This window comes from Manihot esculenta, chromosome 13 (assembly GCF_001659605.2).
Source record: "Manihot esculenta cultivar AM560-2 chromosome 13, M.esculenta_v8, whole genome shotgun sequence".
NCBI classification, from domain to species: Eukaryota; Viridiplantae; Streptophyta; class Magnoliopsida; order Malpighiales; family Euphorbiaceae; genus Manihot; species Manihot esculenta.
Window position 1 is genome coordinate 7,347,859 of NC_035173.2, and position 15,880 is coordinate 7,363,738.

Consider the following 15,880-nt stretch of genomic DNA (forward strand, 5'->3'; position numbering starts at 1 on the left):
TGCTCCTTGTACATTGCTTATGTGAGACGGCACGGACTTCGTGAGGATTCATTAGCCCTCAGAGGAAAGACCTGGAACAGCCTTACGAGGACCAGGCATAAAGACCTGGAACAGCCCTACGGGGACCAGGCACATGGTACGTAGGTACCCCAGATGAGATAGAGGGAGTTTTGATCCGTCCGGCCGAGGTGATGTGCTTATATGTTGCATTCCATGAGAGCATGTTTTATCACCTGTATTTGCCTATTCTACTCACTGGGCTATCGTAGCTCATCCCTCTCCCCTAACTTCAGTTGTGCAGGTTCAGAGGTCAGAGAGAATTCAGCAGGGTACAGGAAGAGGTCAGAGTCTTGTAATAGCTAGTATGGACATGTATATGGATAGAGATAATGTATATATATAGTGTATAGAATGGTGCTTGATTTATAAGACTTGTAATCCCTTGGAGTCACATGATCAGTTTATGTATGTTTCTTTATTGTTGTATGTTTATGAGTAAAACCAGGCTTAACATTATGAGATTGATCCGCCTAGAGCCATGAGGAGCTCTAGTAGGGATTGGTAGAGCACAGAGAGAGTGCATGCACAGGTTAAGCCTTGGAATGAAGAAAAGTTTTATGTTTTTACAGCAAAAGTATGATCATGTATGGGATTTCACAGGTATACAGATAGAATAGCAGGCTTACCACGGGTCCCGGCGACCTTAAGTCGATCTGGATCCTAGTGCCGGTGGCAGTTCGGTTTTCGGGCTGTTACAGATTGGTATCAGAGCCCTAGGTTCATATGGTCGGACCTATAGAGAGAGAGTTGGGCTCATAGAGAGGTTTAGTAGGTCAAGCACTATAGGAAAACATGTCCATTAGGATAGGATGTCAGTCCTGTCTATATGCTGATGTGCAAAGCCATGAGTTATGCATGTTTTTGATGTGTTGCTTATGTTTTATGTGTTTGTTGTTTTCCAGAGAGTGAAGATGCGAGGAACTCGTCGATCCGCGAGATTGACTGGAGTCCCACCCGTAAGTGAGGGTACAGCTGCTCGTCCACCTGCCTTGCCAAGGGCAAGATCGCACAGGTCAAGCAGGGAAGGAACGTCACGAGACCCTAGAAGGTCTTCTGACGAGAGCAGGAGAGGAGTAAGCAGAGGGGGAAGGTCAGTAGAAGAAAGAGGTGTGAGGGAAGAGGATCAGAGTAGAGATGCAAGCATGGATGTAGGAAGGTCAGAAGAAGGTATGGGGGAGTCCCAGGGAGGCGTTCAGGCCTCTGGGTTTGGCTATCCACCCTTTCCACAGGGCCCAGAGTATCCGATGGGAGGCACGTCGGATTACTCCAGCTTTGCCCCATATCCACCCTACATGCCATATATGCCCTATCCTGCTTTTTATCCATCATATCACATGTATCCACCCCCACCTGTTCATCCAAGTCCAGTACAGCCTGAAGTGAGGGAACCAGTTCCTCCACCACCACCTCCTGAACCAGTAGCCCCTGTTGTAGAAGCACAGCAACCCAGTTCTTCAGGGGGAAATAAGGTGAAGATGACCGAGTACTTAAAGTTGGATGCTCCTAAATTCAATACAGGAGATGATCCCTTTGAGTATCTCAGTGCAGTCAGAATGATAACAAGTGAGTTGGGAGCAGATGATGGTAGAGCCATTGAGATGGCAGGGTTCACGTTAAAGTGCAAGAAAGCTAGAGAATGGTTCAAGAACTATGTGGACCCGAGACTTGAGAGTATGACATGGGAAGAGTTCGCCAACGAATTTGCTGGATGGGCTTTTCCTGACAGTTCCAGGGAACTAAAGGTTGTGGAGTTTGAGCAGTTGCGGCAGACGGAGGAGATGAGTGTTGATGACTATACAGATAAGTTCCTGGAATTGTTGCCATATGTCGGTCAGGCATATGATACAGATCAGAAGAAGGCAAAGAGATATGCCACAAGGCTTCATCCCAGGTATTTCTCTTTGATTCTTCATGCGGAGAAGGAAAGTTTCCACTCTATTGTGGATGCTGCTAGAAAGATTGAGGCCAGTGCCATAAGTCAAGGTGTAGTTAAGGCACAGTCTTCTGGTGTTAAACCAGGTTCCTCCTCACAGGGTCCAGTAAGTGCAAGTAAGAAGAGATGGGAGAAATTCAGAGGAAAGAGAGGCAAGTTCTGGAATAGGCTTAAGTCGGGTCTGGGAATGAGTAGTGGCTCCAGTTCTGGCGTAGAGTTTCCAGTGTGCAAGAGGTGTGGCAAACAGCATAGAGGAGCTTGTCAGTTGGGATCCACAGCCTGCTATAGATGTGGGCAGGAGGGACATTATGCACGGGAATGTCCTCAGGCGACTTTAGTTGCACCATCCCAGCAGATGAGTACGGGCAGTGTAGTTCAGCCCGTAGCTTCAGCCGTACCACCAAGCAGTGGCAGAGGAAGAGGAAGAGGGGTAGCCTCTTCATCAGGGATGGGTTCCCGAGGTGCAGGTCCGTCAGCCCCAGCACGGATTTTCACCCTGACTCAGCAGGAGGCAGACACGTCGAACACGGTGGTGTCAGGTAATCTCATCATTGGGTGTTCAGAGGTGTATGCTTTAATGGACCCCGGTGCTTCTCACTCTTTCATTTCTTCTAGAGCTGCAGAGAGGTTGGGTCTGATGGTGTCTGAGTTAGAGTGTCCTCTATGGGTCAGTGGACCCAAATGTGATCCATCTTTGGCAGAGTCAGTCTGTCGGTTCAGTCCAGTGTGCATAGAGAGTAGATACCTTCCAGCTGACCTGGTGGTTCTAGAGTTGACAGATTTTGATGTCATTCTAGGGATGGACTGGTTATCTACGTATGATGCTACCCTGAACTGTAGAGACAAGGTAGTCAGTGTCAGAGACCAGGATGGGTCAGAGTGTGTCTTCAGAGGAGACAGGAGAGGGACACCTAGGGGTTTGATATCAGCCCTCCAGGCTCGTAGAATGTTAAGGAAGGGGTGTCAGGGGTTCCTAGCTTATGTAAGAGAGCTAGACAGTCAGGTTAGGGAACCAGTCTCAGTACCAGTTGTCAGAGACTTCCTAGATTTGTTTCCTGAAGAGCTTCCAGGACTACCACCGGATAGGGAAATAGAGTTCGAGATTGAGTTGATGCCCAATGCTAGACCGATCTCTATTCCTCCCTATAGGATGGCACCAGCAGAGTTGCGAGAGTTGAAAGAGCAGTTACAGGATTTGGTAGCTAAGGGTTTCATCCGCCCGAGTACCTCACCCTGGGGTGCTCCAGTATTGTTTGTCAGAAAGAAGGATGGACCTCTTAGACTTTGTGTCGACTACAGACAGTTGAACAAAGTCACTATCAAAAACAAGTATCCTTTACCCAGGATCGATGATCTATTCGACCAGCTGGCAGGAGCAGGTTGTTTTTCTAAAATAGATCTGAGATCCGGATACCACCAGTTGAAGATCAGGGAAGGAGATGTATCCAAGACTGCTTTCAGAACCAGATATGGGCATTATGAGTTCCTTGTGATGCCGTTCGGGTTGACTAACGCCCCTGCAGCATTCATGGATCTCATGAACAGGGTTTTCAGGGAGTACTTAGATCGTTTTGTGATCGTCTTTATAGATGATATCTTGGTGTACTCCAGGAATGCAGAGGAGCATGCCCATCATCTGCGGATAGTGCTGCAAACCTTGAGAGAGCATGGCTTGTATGCCAAGTTCTCCAAGTGTGAGTTCTGGTTAAGGAGCATTTCCTTTTTGGGACATGTTATATCAGAGGACGGTATAGCAGTAGATCCCAAAAAGGTAGAGGCAGTAGCCAACTGGCCTACACCCACTACAGTGACTGAGATCAAGAGTTTTCTGGGTTTGGCAGGCTACTATCGGAGGTTTGTTCAGGACTTTTCGAAGATAGCTGCTCCTATGACCAGACTGACCAGAAAGAATCAGAAGTTTGTGTGGTCAGAGGAATGTGAGGAGAGTTTTGCAGAGTTGAAGAGACGATTAACTTCAGCGCCGGTGTTAGCGCTGCCGATCAGTGATGAAGATTTCACAGTGTTCTGTGATGCATCCCGAGTGGGATTAGGTTGTGTGTTGATGCAGAATGACAAAGTGATAGCTTATGCTTCTAGACAGCTGAAGAAGCACGAGCTAAATTACCCGACACACGATCTGGAGATGGCAGTTGTTATCTTTGCACTTAAGATGTGGAGGCATTACCTCTATGGGGTAAAATGTGAGATCTATACGGATCATAAGAGCCTGCAGCACATCTTAAGTCAGAGAGAGTTAAACTTGAGGCAGCGACGGTGGGTAGAATTGCTCAGTGATTACGATTGCAAGATCCAATATCATCCGGGCAAGGCTAATGTTGTAGCTGATGCCTTAAGCCGAAAGTCACTTGGCAGTTTATCCCACATTGCAGTAGAGAGAAGACCGGTGGTGAAGGCTTTCTACAAGCTCGTGGAAGACGGGTTACAGTTGCAGTTATCTGGTACAGGTGCTTTGATTGCACAGATGAGAGTGACACCAGTGTTTCTAGAGCAAGTGGCTCTGAAACAACACGAAGACCCCGAGTTAGTGAAGATTGCCAGGACTGTTCAGTCGGGCAACAGTGCAGAGTTCAGATTTGATAGTGAGGGGATTCTTCGGCACGGTAAGAGGTTATGTGTACCAGATGATAGCAGTTTGAAGGCAGACATTATGAGGGAAGCTCATAATGCGAGGTATAGCATTCACCCGGGAGCCACCAAGATGTATCAAGATCTAAGAAGGGTGTATTGGTGGCCAGCAATGAAGAGAGAAGTGGCACAGTTCGTGTCAGCCTGCGAGACATGTCAAAGGGTGAAGCTAGAGCACCAGAAGCCGGCTGGAATGCTTAACCCACTGCCGATTCCAGAATGGAAATGGGAAAACATAGCTATGGATTTTGTAGTGGGGTTACCGGCGACGTCTAACAGACTAGACTCCATCTGGGTGATTGTGGATAGACTCACTAAATCTGCTCACTTCATTCCAGTCAGGAGTAACTACTCTGTGGACAAGTTGGCACAGGTGTATGTAGATGAGATAGTAAGGTTGCATGGAGTTCCAGTGTCGATCGTATCAGATCGAGGACCTCAGTTCACCTCCAGGTTTTGGCGGAGTCTGCAAACGGAAATGGGCACAAAGTTGGATTTCAGCACTGCTTTCCATCCACAGACAGACGGTCAGTCTGAGAGAACCATCCAGACCATTGAAGATATGCTGAGAATGTGTGTGTTAGACTTTGGCGGTTCTTGGAGGCAGCATCTACCTCTGGTGGAGTTTGCCTACAACAACAGCCATCATGCTAGCATAGGGATGGCCCCTTATGAAGCTTTGTATGGGAGGGAGTGCCGAACACCTGTTTGCTGGGAAGAGGTAGGAGAGAAAACTCTTGCAGGGCCAGAGTTAGTTGAGATAACCAGCAAGTTAGTGCCTATCATCAGAGAGAGGATCAGAACAGCTGTAAGCAGACAGAAAAGCTATGCAGACATCCGTAGGAAGCAGCTAGTGTTCCAGGAGGGGGATATGGTATTGCTTAAGGTGTCTCCGATGAAGGGAGTGGTTCGGTTTGGAAAGAAGGGTAAACTGGCCCCACGGTACATTGGTCCCTTTGAGATCTTGCAGAAGATCGGGCCTGTATCGTATAAGCTAGATTTACCGGCTTCTATGGAACGAATTCACCCGGTATTCCATGTTTCTATGTTGAGAAAATTTGTGTCAGATCCAGAGAAGGTTCTTAGTGAACCTGAGGTGGAAATCTTCAGTGATCTCACCTATGTAGAGCAGCCAGTGCGGATCCTTGACACCCAGATCAGAAAGTTGAGAAACAAGGAGATACCAATGGTGAAAGTTTTGTGGAACCACCACAACCTAGAAGAGTGCACGTGGGAGACTCGGGAGTCCATGCTCCAGCAATACCCATATCTGTTTTAAGGTTAGTTTTTCCCCTTTTCTATGTGTTTATGTTGTGTTAGGAACATTCGGGGACGAATGTTCTTAAGGGGGGGAGAATGTAATACCCGGCTCGAGTCCGGCATCGGAATTCCTATAGTCCGGTGGAATCTCGGGTGTCGGAACCCTCGAGAAGGGTAATACATATGTTTTTTAAGGTATTTTCACTGGTTTTCATGTTTTGAAGGGTTAAAAGACTTGAGTTTTGAAAGAAAAGCAACAAGGGAGAAATGCAAAGGTTCGGCCGCCGAAGGTCACTTTCGGCCGCCGAACATTGCATGGTTGCGGCTTCACGTTCGGCTGCCGAAGGTGGTCTGGCCAGCCACCTATAAAAGGGCCAAGGGTCGGTGGAAGGAGGTTATTTCTCCTCCACTTGCAGCCAGAGGTGAGTTTCAGCCTCTCCTACGTTGACTTTCATGTTTTCCATGATTTTCATCAAATCTTTCAAGAGTTTTAAGAGTTTTGGTGATTTATGAAGGTTTTGAGCAAAAGAACCAAGTTTTGAAGCTTGGAGCTTTGGAAGAGCTTTTCTTCATATCTCTACGTTGGGATCCTTCATCCTCAAGTTTTTAAGAGGTAAGTGAAGATCCTGAGCTTCTTTGATGGTTTTGAAAGGTTTTATGAAGTTTGTATGGGTAGTTTGCATGTTTAGGTTTAGGTGAGGTTTTTGGTGATTTGTGGTGTTCCAGCATGATTAAGTGTTGTGTGTTATGTTTGTTTGGGGTTTTAGGGTAGTTTTAGACCCCCCTTTGTGCATATATATGTGTATATGCTAGTTGGGAGTAGTTGCTATGCATGTTTGTAGGTTTTTGGGCAAAGTTTGCATGAAACAGAGCAGGGTTCTGTCCTTCGGGCAAAACCAGGTTCGGCCGCCGAAGGAAGGTTCGGCCGCCGAACCCTTTGTGGAGGCAGTTCGGCTGCCAAAGGTTGCCCCGAAAGCTAGGCTTTCGGTTTAGAAAGGGACTTTCGGCCGCCGAAAGAGGGAGTTCGGCCGCCGAAAGTGTGTGAGTTTCGTCTCTGGACGAGACCTTCGGCCGCCGAAGGTGCCGCCGAACATGCATGAGTTTCGTCTCTGGAGTGGGGTTTCGGCCGCCGAACCTGCCGCCGAAAGTGCCCTGTCCAGCTTCCTTTTGCATGTTTTACGTGATGGTTTGAGGATTGTTTAGAGGGGTTTTGGGGAGTTTCTTAGAGATGTTCTTGAGTGAGTTTAGTCCCTCATTTGAGTCCACCTGTGTAGGTACGGACCAGAGGAATCAGGGACATCAGCAGTGAGTCCAGAGTCAGAACCTGCAGAGTCAGTTCAGAGAGAACTACAGGTGAGTGGAATTTAACTTAATGTTTTAATATGAGAACTGAATATTTTATCATGCTTCATGCATCATGAATATGCTTTAGGGTGAGTGCATTAGTGTACACAAAGATGATGCATTGCATTTATCCTTGTACTTGGCATTGCTCCTTGTACATTGCTTATGTGAGACGGCACGGACTTCGTGAGGATTCATTAGCCCTCAGAGGAAAGACCTGGAACAGCCTTACGAGGACCAGGCATAAAGACCTGGAACAGCCCTACGGGGACCAGGCACATGGTACGTAGGTACCCCAGATGAGATAGAGGGAGTTTTGATCCGTCCGGCCGAGGTGATGTGCTTATATGTTGCATTCCATGAGAGCATGTTTTATCACCTGTATTTGCCTATTCTACTCACTGGGCTATCGTAGCTCATCCCTCTCCCCTAACTTCAGTTGTGCAGGTTCAGAGGTCAGAGAGAATTCAGCAGGGTACAGGAAGAGGTCAGAGTCTTGTAATAGCTAGTATGGACATGTATATGGATAGAGATAATGTATATATATAGTGTATAGAATGGTGCTTGATTTATAAGACTTGTAATCCCTTGGAGTCACATGATCAGTTTATGTATGTTTCTTTATTGTTGTATGTTTATGAGTAAAACCAGGCTTAACATTATGAGATTGATCCGCCTAGAGCCATGAGGAGCTCTAGTAGGGATTGGTAGAGCACAGAGAGAGTGCATGCACAGGTTAAGCCTTGGAATGAAGAAAAGTTTTATGTTTTTACAGCAAAAGTATGATCATGTATGGGATTTCACAGGTATACAGATAGAATAGCAGGCTTACTACGGGTCCCGGCGACCTTAAGTCGATCTGGATCCTAGTGCCGGTGGCAGTTCGGTTTCCGGGCTGTTACACCAGCCACCTATAAATTGCCTTCAGTCGGTTGAAGCGGTAGGAGCACCGTTTCTTTCACTTGCTGAGGTGAAACTCTGTCCTTTGTGAGTATTCTTTCATGTTTTCATTAAATCAAGCAAAGATTTGATTAGTTTTTATGTTATTTTGAAGGTTTTGAGCTTTAACCACAAAGTTGTGCATTTAGAGAGTTTGAAGAAGAGTTGCTTCAAAACTCCACGTTAGGATCATTCATCTACTTGTTTTCAAAAGGTAAGTGAAGATCCTGAGCTTGTTTTTATGTTTTCTGAAGGTTTTATGGGGTTTATGGAGAGAGTTGCATGAATAGGGTTATTTGTGAGGTTTTGATGATTTTGTGAGTAAAGCTTGTTTCTGTGTTGTTTTTGTTGTGTGTTTGGGGTTTTAAGGTAGTTTCTGACCCCTTTGAGAATATACATGAGTGTATGCAAGTGGAAGTATTGAGGTGTTTGAGGTGGAGTGAGTTTTGTGCATTGGGCGAGAGGCAGGGCAAGTTTCTGCCCTGCTGATGAACTCAGGTTCGACAGCCGAAGGTACATTCGGCCGCCGAACCCCTGAGGAGGTGACTTCGGCTGCCCAAGCTTGCCCCCGAGCTTTTAGACTTTCGGCTCTGGAGGGGAGTTCGGCCGCCGAAGGTGCCGCCGAAGGATAGAGACTTTCGTCTCTGGAGTGCCTTTTGGCCTCCGAAACTTGCCCCCGAAAGGGTTCGGCTGCCGAAAGTGGAAGTTCGGCCGCCGAAGGTGCTTGAGTTTCGTCTCTGGAGAGGACTTTTGGCCGCCGAACCTGCCGCCGAAAGTGTTCTGTCCAGCTTTCCTTTGCATGTTTTGCATGGATGTTAGAGTGAGTTTAAGGGGATTCTTAGGGGGTGTCATAGAGTTGTTCATAAGCTAGTTCGGTCCCTCATTTGAATCCATCTGTATAGGTACAGACCAAAGGAACCAGAGAGAGCAGCAGTGAGTTCTGCTCCAGAGCCTACAGAGTCAGTCCAGTTAGCCAGAGGTGAGTGGAACTAAACTTAACTCTTTTACTTGCACAATGGAATGTTTTAGCATATCTCATGCATCATGATTATGCCATAGGTTGATTGCATTAGTATCCACGAATATGTTGCATTGCATCGTTATTTGGTGATGTGAGTGAATGCTGAATGATCCAATAGTCTCAGACAGGAAGTCCAGGAGCCTTTGACTACGCCCTGGCAGGTATAGTAAAGACCAGGAGCCTTTGACTACGCCCTGGCAGTTATAGTGAAGACCAGGAGCCTTTGACTACGCCCTGGCAATGGTAAGTACAGAGGTGTTATATACACATATACATATATGACAGGAAGACCAGGTGCTCGATTCTACGCCCTGGCACAGAGTTACTGGGACTATGTGGTGACAGGTTTACTCTTGATGTGGCTTGTCTGTGATATGGTGCATTCCATGAGATCATATTTTACTGAGATGTTTTACTGTTCTACTCACTGGGCTATAGAGCTCATCCCACTCCCTTAACCCCAGTTTTGCAGGTTCAGTGTACAGTATACACAGGGACAGTCCAGCAGAGTACAGAAAGAGTAAAGAGATTTGTAATAGCTTAGAATGGACATGTAATATGAAAGAGATGTAATAGTTGTGTATAAAGTTAGAAATGTGCTTGACCTAGTGATGTATGTTTGGTACATGATCTGTATATGTATATATGTTTTGCTGTATGTGCAAAATCAGGCTTAACAGGTATGAGTTAACCCATCTAGAGCAAGCTCTAGTCAGGGGTACAGAGTACAGAGTACAGAGTATAGAGTACAGAGATAGTGCATGCACAGGTTAAGCTTTGGTGCAGAAAAGAATTTTTATTTTCACAGAAAATGTATGATCATGTATGAGTTTATAGGTTCACAGAGAGGATAGCAGGCTTGCTACGGGTTCTGGCGGCCTTAAGCCGACCTGAATCCTAGCGCCGGTGACGGTCCATTTTGGCGTCGTTACACAATGAGGAAGTTGACGGCTTAAATTATTGAAGGATAACTCGAGAATTTCAAGTGAATGTAAATTGCAAATCAACAGAAAAAGTTCACCTGTCAATTGGTTGTGTGAAATGAGGTAGGAAATGGTGGATGGTGGTGGCAATGGAAGGGATCCTTGGAGCTGATTAGACCTAAGATCTAGGGTTCGAATCTGAGCCCATTGAAAAATAACAGGATTTTGTTCAAACCCAGTTAAAAGGTTATGAGAAAGATTCAAAAAATCCATGGAATTTGTACTTATGGAACACATCCATGAAGGGATTTGAGCCTGTAAGCTGTTTGAAGAAAGGTCTAGCTATTCCAAGCCTTGCTGGTTCTGCAAGAAGTTGGGAAACTGGGTAAGATTGTAAGAAGCCAATCCTAAAGTTCTCAAGTACGGAAGGTGGCCATTTGTAGCCATTGTAGAGTGCACGGACAAGCTATTAAATGATAAGATCAGTTCGGTTAACTGGTTGAGCTGAAAGAATGAGCTTAGATCCAATGACCCAGCTAAAGTATTTGAATGAAGATCAAGGAATTCAAGTTGATTGAGTTGAGAGAAATTGATAGGAATTGAACCTTGCAATTTATTTGATGAAAGGTACAACGAGGATAGCGAGGTGAGATTGTTAATCTGGGGTGGGATTGGACCAGTAAGTTGATTTTCCTTCAAAAATAACATATTAAGTTGAGTAAGGTTCATGAAACTAGATGGGATCTGGCCATTGTATGTGGAGACCAGCAAGCCTCAGATAAGTGAGCTGGGTGAGTCTTCCAATCCAAGAGAGTGAAGAAGTTGAGTTATGTAGAGTATATGAGAGGTCAAGCCAAACAAGATTAGTAAGGTTTCCAATAGAAGGAGGTACTTTTCCATAAAAACTTGTTGAGAAGAGCCTCAATCTTTCAAGGTGACTTCTCGGGTGGAAGTCAGGCAAAAAACCTGTTAGATTTATATTTTCGCATAAGTCGATTATCTTTAAGTTCGAAAGCCAGAAAATGCTCGCCGGAAATTCACCATGCAATTCACAACCACAAAGATGGAGAGACTCCAAAGATGAAAGATTTGCGAGAACCGTTGAAGAAATGTCCACGCATTCTAGATCAAGTTCCTTCAAATTGGTCATGTTTTGAACTAGACCTCTAAAGCTAGCCTGACGGAGCTTCAATAATTCATCATAACTAATGAAATCAAGATTACAAGATAGATCAAGGGAAACCAAGCTTGAAAGATTAGAGATTTCAGCTGGGATTTCGCCAGAAAAGCCAGAAAAAGAAAGGTCGAGATGAGTTAACCTCGAGAGTTGGCCTATTTCAGATGAGAATTGAGAGTGGATGAAGTTGTTGCTTCCAAGATTAAGTCTTTGAAGATGGACAAGGCGAAAGAGAGTGCTGTTGGAGTTGATCGACCCATAAATACAACTCTCACTTAGGTCAAGGCTAACAACATGATTAGTTTTCTCATCGCACTCCACACCATCCCATGAGCAAGACTCACCTGATCTTACGCCTTGATTTAGCTTCCATGATTCAAGCTTTGAATAAGAACAAGAGCTAGAGATGTTGAAGCTATTTTTGAATTGCAGCAAGGCCAAGCTTTCATCATCATGGCATCGTTGAATAGAAGAGTTAAAAGATTGCGTAAATGCTATAGCATGGCACAACGTCGTCAACATGAGAAAGGAAAGCAACCGAACGAACAAAGATGGTGACTCCATTGTCAGATAATTCTGTTGTACGGCGGTTGTCTTGTGGAGTGTAGGTGGTGTTGCCTATGCCCATTATAAACATTACTTAAAACAAAGCTCCCAGCTTTTTTATTTTTGAATTTTATTAAAAAAATAATTATATTTTTTAAATTATAAATGAGTAAATAAAATTTATTATTGAAAATCAATATTTTTTATATTATTTCATGGTAATCTTTCACTATCATCACTGTGTCCTTATTCTTTTTCGTGGGTGTTGAATGGTCGGATATTCAAATATATTATTCACAAAAAAAAAACAGGGGTTTTCCATAAAAATCTGCCACATAATTTAAATTATATTTTATTGCAACATCATATTATATAAAGTCATCCACTTATTATTGACTTCAAATTGCCTTCAATTTAATTAAAATTATTATGTTTATTTTGTATAAATAATTCTTTCGCTCAAATTCAATTCAATTATGTTATTATAGAATTTAGAAATTATTTATATCAATTTATCTAAATTATTACAATAAATATCAACTGAATTATAAAATTATGTGGAAACTAGTAGACTTATAAAAAATGTTATAAAAAATGAAATCATCTTAAATACTATTAAATCATAATAGTTGAGAGTTTGCACTCACAAATTTAGTCTGATAATAAGTGCATCTGCGTAAATCTGAGGGTTTGCACTCCAGAGCTATGCTTTCATCATCCGAAGTTGGAAAAAATGGTGGTGAGTCCCCAAAATCTTCACATTTCTTTGTCAAAGGAGCTCCACATAATCCCAAGTTCCCCTCATATTGATTGCTCTGAAATGTATCAAATTGTTTCCCTTGTAGTATTGGCCCTTCAAGCTCGTTGTAGGAGACATTAAAGAAAGCAAGGAAAGTGAGCTGAGCGAGCTCTGGAGGTATCTTTCGTGAAAGCTTGTTCTTTGAAAGATCTAATTGTAATACCCGGCTAAACCCGGCATCGGAATTCTTACCGTCCGGTGGGATTCAAGGATGTCAGAGGTTTCCTGAGGAGAGAGTGAAGGTTTTCTAAAATGTTTTAAAGTGTTTTCACGGTTTGATTAGGAAATAGTTGAGTTTTCGGGAGAAATGGCCAAAGGAGTTTCTGTCATGTTCGGCCCCCGAATGTTAAGTTCGGCCGCCGAAAGTGCCCAATGTTCGGCCCCCGAAGTTTATGTTCGGCCTCCGAAGGTTGCATGGTTTTGCATGCAGTTTCGGCAGCCGAAGCTGGGGTGGTCGGCTCAGCTGTGCATGCGCCTCGGTCCGTGGTTTGGCCAGCTGTTGCCTCCAGATCATGGCTAGAGGGTTATGCCACGTCTCCCATGACTCATCTATACACTTTTAATCACTCATGCACAGGTTTGAGGGTGGTAAAGTGTTTAGAACGTTTTGAAACAAAAGAAGAGAGTTTTGGGGTTTTGGTGAAGGGAAAGAGGTGTTGGTGCATAGTTTGGTGTTTAGGTTGTCCAGCTTCTGATTTCAGGAGGTAAGGGAAGTCTTTATACTTGTTTTAATGATTTCTAATAGCTGTTAAAGTGGGTAAGGGTAGAGTGGCATGTTTAGGTTTTAAAGTTGAGTTTTTGATGTTTTAATGGTGTAAGCATGATTATGTGTTATAGTTGCTGTTTTGTTGGGGTTAGTAGGTAGTTTTGGACCCCTTTGGAGCATATACTTGAGTATATGTAAGGTGAGGTTTGGAGTTATGCATGTTTAGAGAGGAGGAAAAGATGAAAGAGAGAGGTTGTGCACGAAGCTGAGTTCTTGAAGAACTCAGGTTCGGCAGCCGAAGAAGGATTCGGCCGCCGAACCCCTTGCATGGTGGCTTAGACTGCCACAGCTTGCCCCTGAGTGTCTTGAGGTGCGGCTCTGTTTAGGGGTTTCGGCCTCCGAAAGTAGCCCCCGAAAGGGTTCGGCCGCCGAAAGAGGATATTCGGCCGCCAAAGGTACTTGAGTTTCGGCTCTGTTCAGGACATTCGGCCGCCGAACCTGCCGCCGAATGTGTTCTGTCCAGCCTTCTTTTGCATGCTTTATGTGATTGTTTTATGAGCTTTTAGAGGGGTTTTGGGGAGTTGTTTAAGAGTTGATAAGAGTATGTTTGACACCTCATTCGAGTCCCTTTGTATAGGTTTGGACCCGAGAGTTCGAGGAGGTCATCAGAGATAGAAGTTACAGAGTCAGTACAGTATCTGCCAGAGGAGCAGAGGTGAGTAGAACTAAACTTAATCGTTTATTAAAGAAACATAATGCTTTAGCATAGTTCATGCATCATGAATGCTATGATATGTATTAGGGTGATTGCATTAGAATCACGAATGTGAAGCATTGCATATTATGTGATCAGAGATGAGGTGGACCCAGGCGACTCCAATAGCCTAAGCTTCGGCTCCTGTCATTGTGTCAGGTCAGTTGGGCAATTACTTGTTGGAATGCCCTGTGTAGCTCCTTTGGGGGGGCCAGTGTTGACAGAGGGTATTTTTGGGGTCATGTCTACCTTAGTGGGGATTGGACCAAGGCGACTTCAATAGCCCGTCGAGGGAGTTTTGGGGTCATGTCTAATCCAAGATTTATTGAGATATTTGTGTTGTGATGCATTTTCATATATAGTGCGTATGAATGAACTGTTTTCGATGTTTCTACTCACTGGGCTTTAGAAGCTCATCCCTTTCCCTTAATCCCAGTTTTGCAGGTACAGGGTTAGCTGGGAAGTCAGAAGCATCAGAGTGTTGGCTTCAGTATGTTTGTGTATAGCATAGTGTGGACATGATGTATGTACAAGGATATATGTACAGTGATGTAATAGTTAGTCAGTTAAGGTATAAATGTATTAGAATGTGCTTTTGCCTATTGTCTAGTGTATGTTAATCCCTTGCTTATGCATGTATCCTGTTTTCAGTTTAATGATGAGCAATGAGTCAAACCAGGCTTAATAACATGTTGTGTTTCGAAAACCCAGTGAATTATAACTGTGAGGGAAGACAGGGTTTAATTCCCTTGACCCAAGACCAGTGCGGAGGAAAGACCAGGTTTGATTCCTGTGATCCATAGAGAGGCCAATAGAGAAGATCAGGTTTGATTCCTGTGACTCTATGGTAGCCAAGTTAACTTATGATATGCTGACCCTTACAGAGTGGGTTCTATGCTGCAGAGCGCATAGGGTATGGAGGTTACTTGGTAAAGCATCACTGGTGTATTATAGATAGCCAGAGGGCTAGTTCAGATTAGTATATCTGAGCATTTGGTTCATATGATTGGACCTATGGTACAGTGTTTAAAAGGTTAAGTCTGGTAGTTTTAAAGACAAGTTTTAAAAAGTTAAGTCTGGTACTGTTTTAAGAAAAGTAATAGTCCAGTCGGATCATGTATGGGATTTTAACAGGTACACAGAGTTCAGGATAGGCTTACTACGGGTCTAGGCGGCCTTAAGTCGATCTGGATCCTAGTGCCGAGCAGTTTGGGCCGTTACAAAGAGGGTACCGGTTTCCGGGCTGTTAGAGATGGTATCAGAGCATAGGGCCTCTTAAGTACGGTGTGTTGAGCATTTTTGTTCAAGGATTAGCGAGGTCCCACATCGGAAAGAGGTTGGTCTAGAGTCATAGTAAGGCAAAGCACAATAAGTATAATCATGTCCACTAAGATAGGAAGTTGTTTTGCATGCTGATGTGAAATGCACATGTATATTCATGGGTATTAATGTGATGCTATGTATGCATGTATATGTTTTATGTTCATGTGTTTCATATGAACTCTATGTGTGCTAATGTTTGTGTCTTGTGTTGTTCTTCAGGATAGCTAAGATGAGTGGTGTTAGTCCGCAGATTGATTCAGATCCGTCTGAAGCATCTTATGATGAAAATAGAGGAGGCATGGTTTTAGGAAATAGGAGAGAGATGGGAATAGATGTGCAAAGAAAGGATGTAGGATTACAGGTGAATATGGATGACGAGTCTTTAGATGATGCTCAGACCAAGGATACCAAAATGTCAGGTATAGGAGAAAATGATCCTTCCACTTGGA

General features: G+C 44.2%; 1 protein-coding gene across 1 annotated transcript; it reads right to left on the bottom strand.

Annotated features, from left to right (window-relative positions):
• Positions 1 to 10,468: 10,468 nt before the first annotated feature.
• On the bottom strand, positions 10,469 to 11,867 carry LOC110629174 (receptor-like protein 7). Its single transcript, XM_021776087.1, has 2 exons — positions 10,986 to 11,867; positions 10,469 to 10,819 (listed from the first exon to the last, which is right to left on the bottom strand). The coding sequence occupies exons 1-2, from the start codon at positions 11,865 to 11,867 to the stop codon at positions 10,469 to 10,471; spliced, it is 1,233 nt and encodes a 410-aa protein (XP_021631779.1).
• Between the last annotated feature and the right edge of the window lie 4,013 nt (positions 11,868 to 15,880).

Excerpts from the sequence above, each read along its gene's own strand:
- LOC110629174 (XM_021776087.1), bottom strand. The coding sequence starts at position 11,867 with ATGGAGTCACCATCTTTGTTCGTTCGGTTGCTTTCCTTTCTCATGTTG. Across the intron at positions 10,820-10,985 it reads TTGGAAACCTTACTAATCTT|GAAAATCAACTTACTGGTCC; the intron begins GTTTGGCTTGAC and ends TTATTTTTGAAG.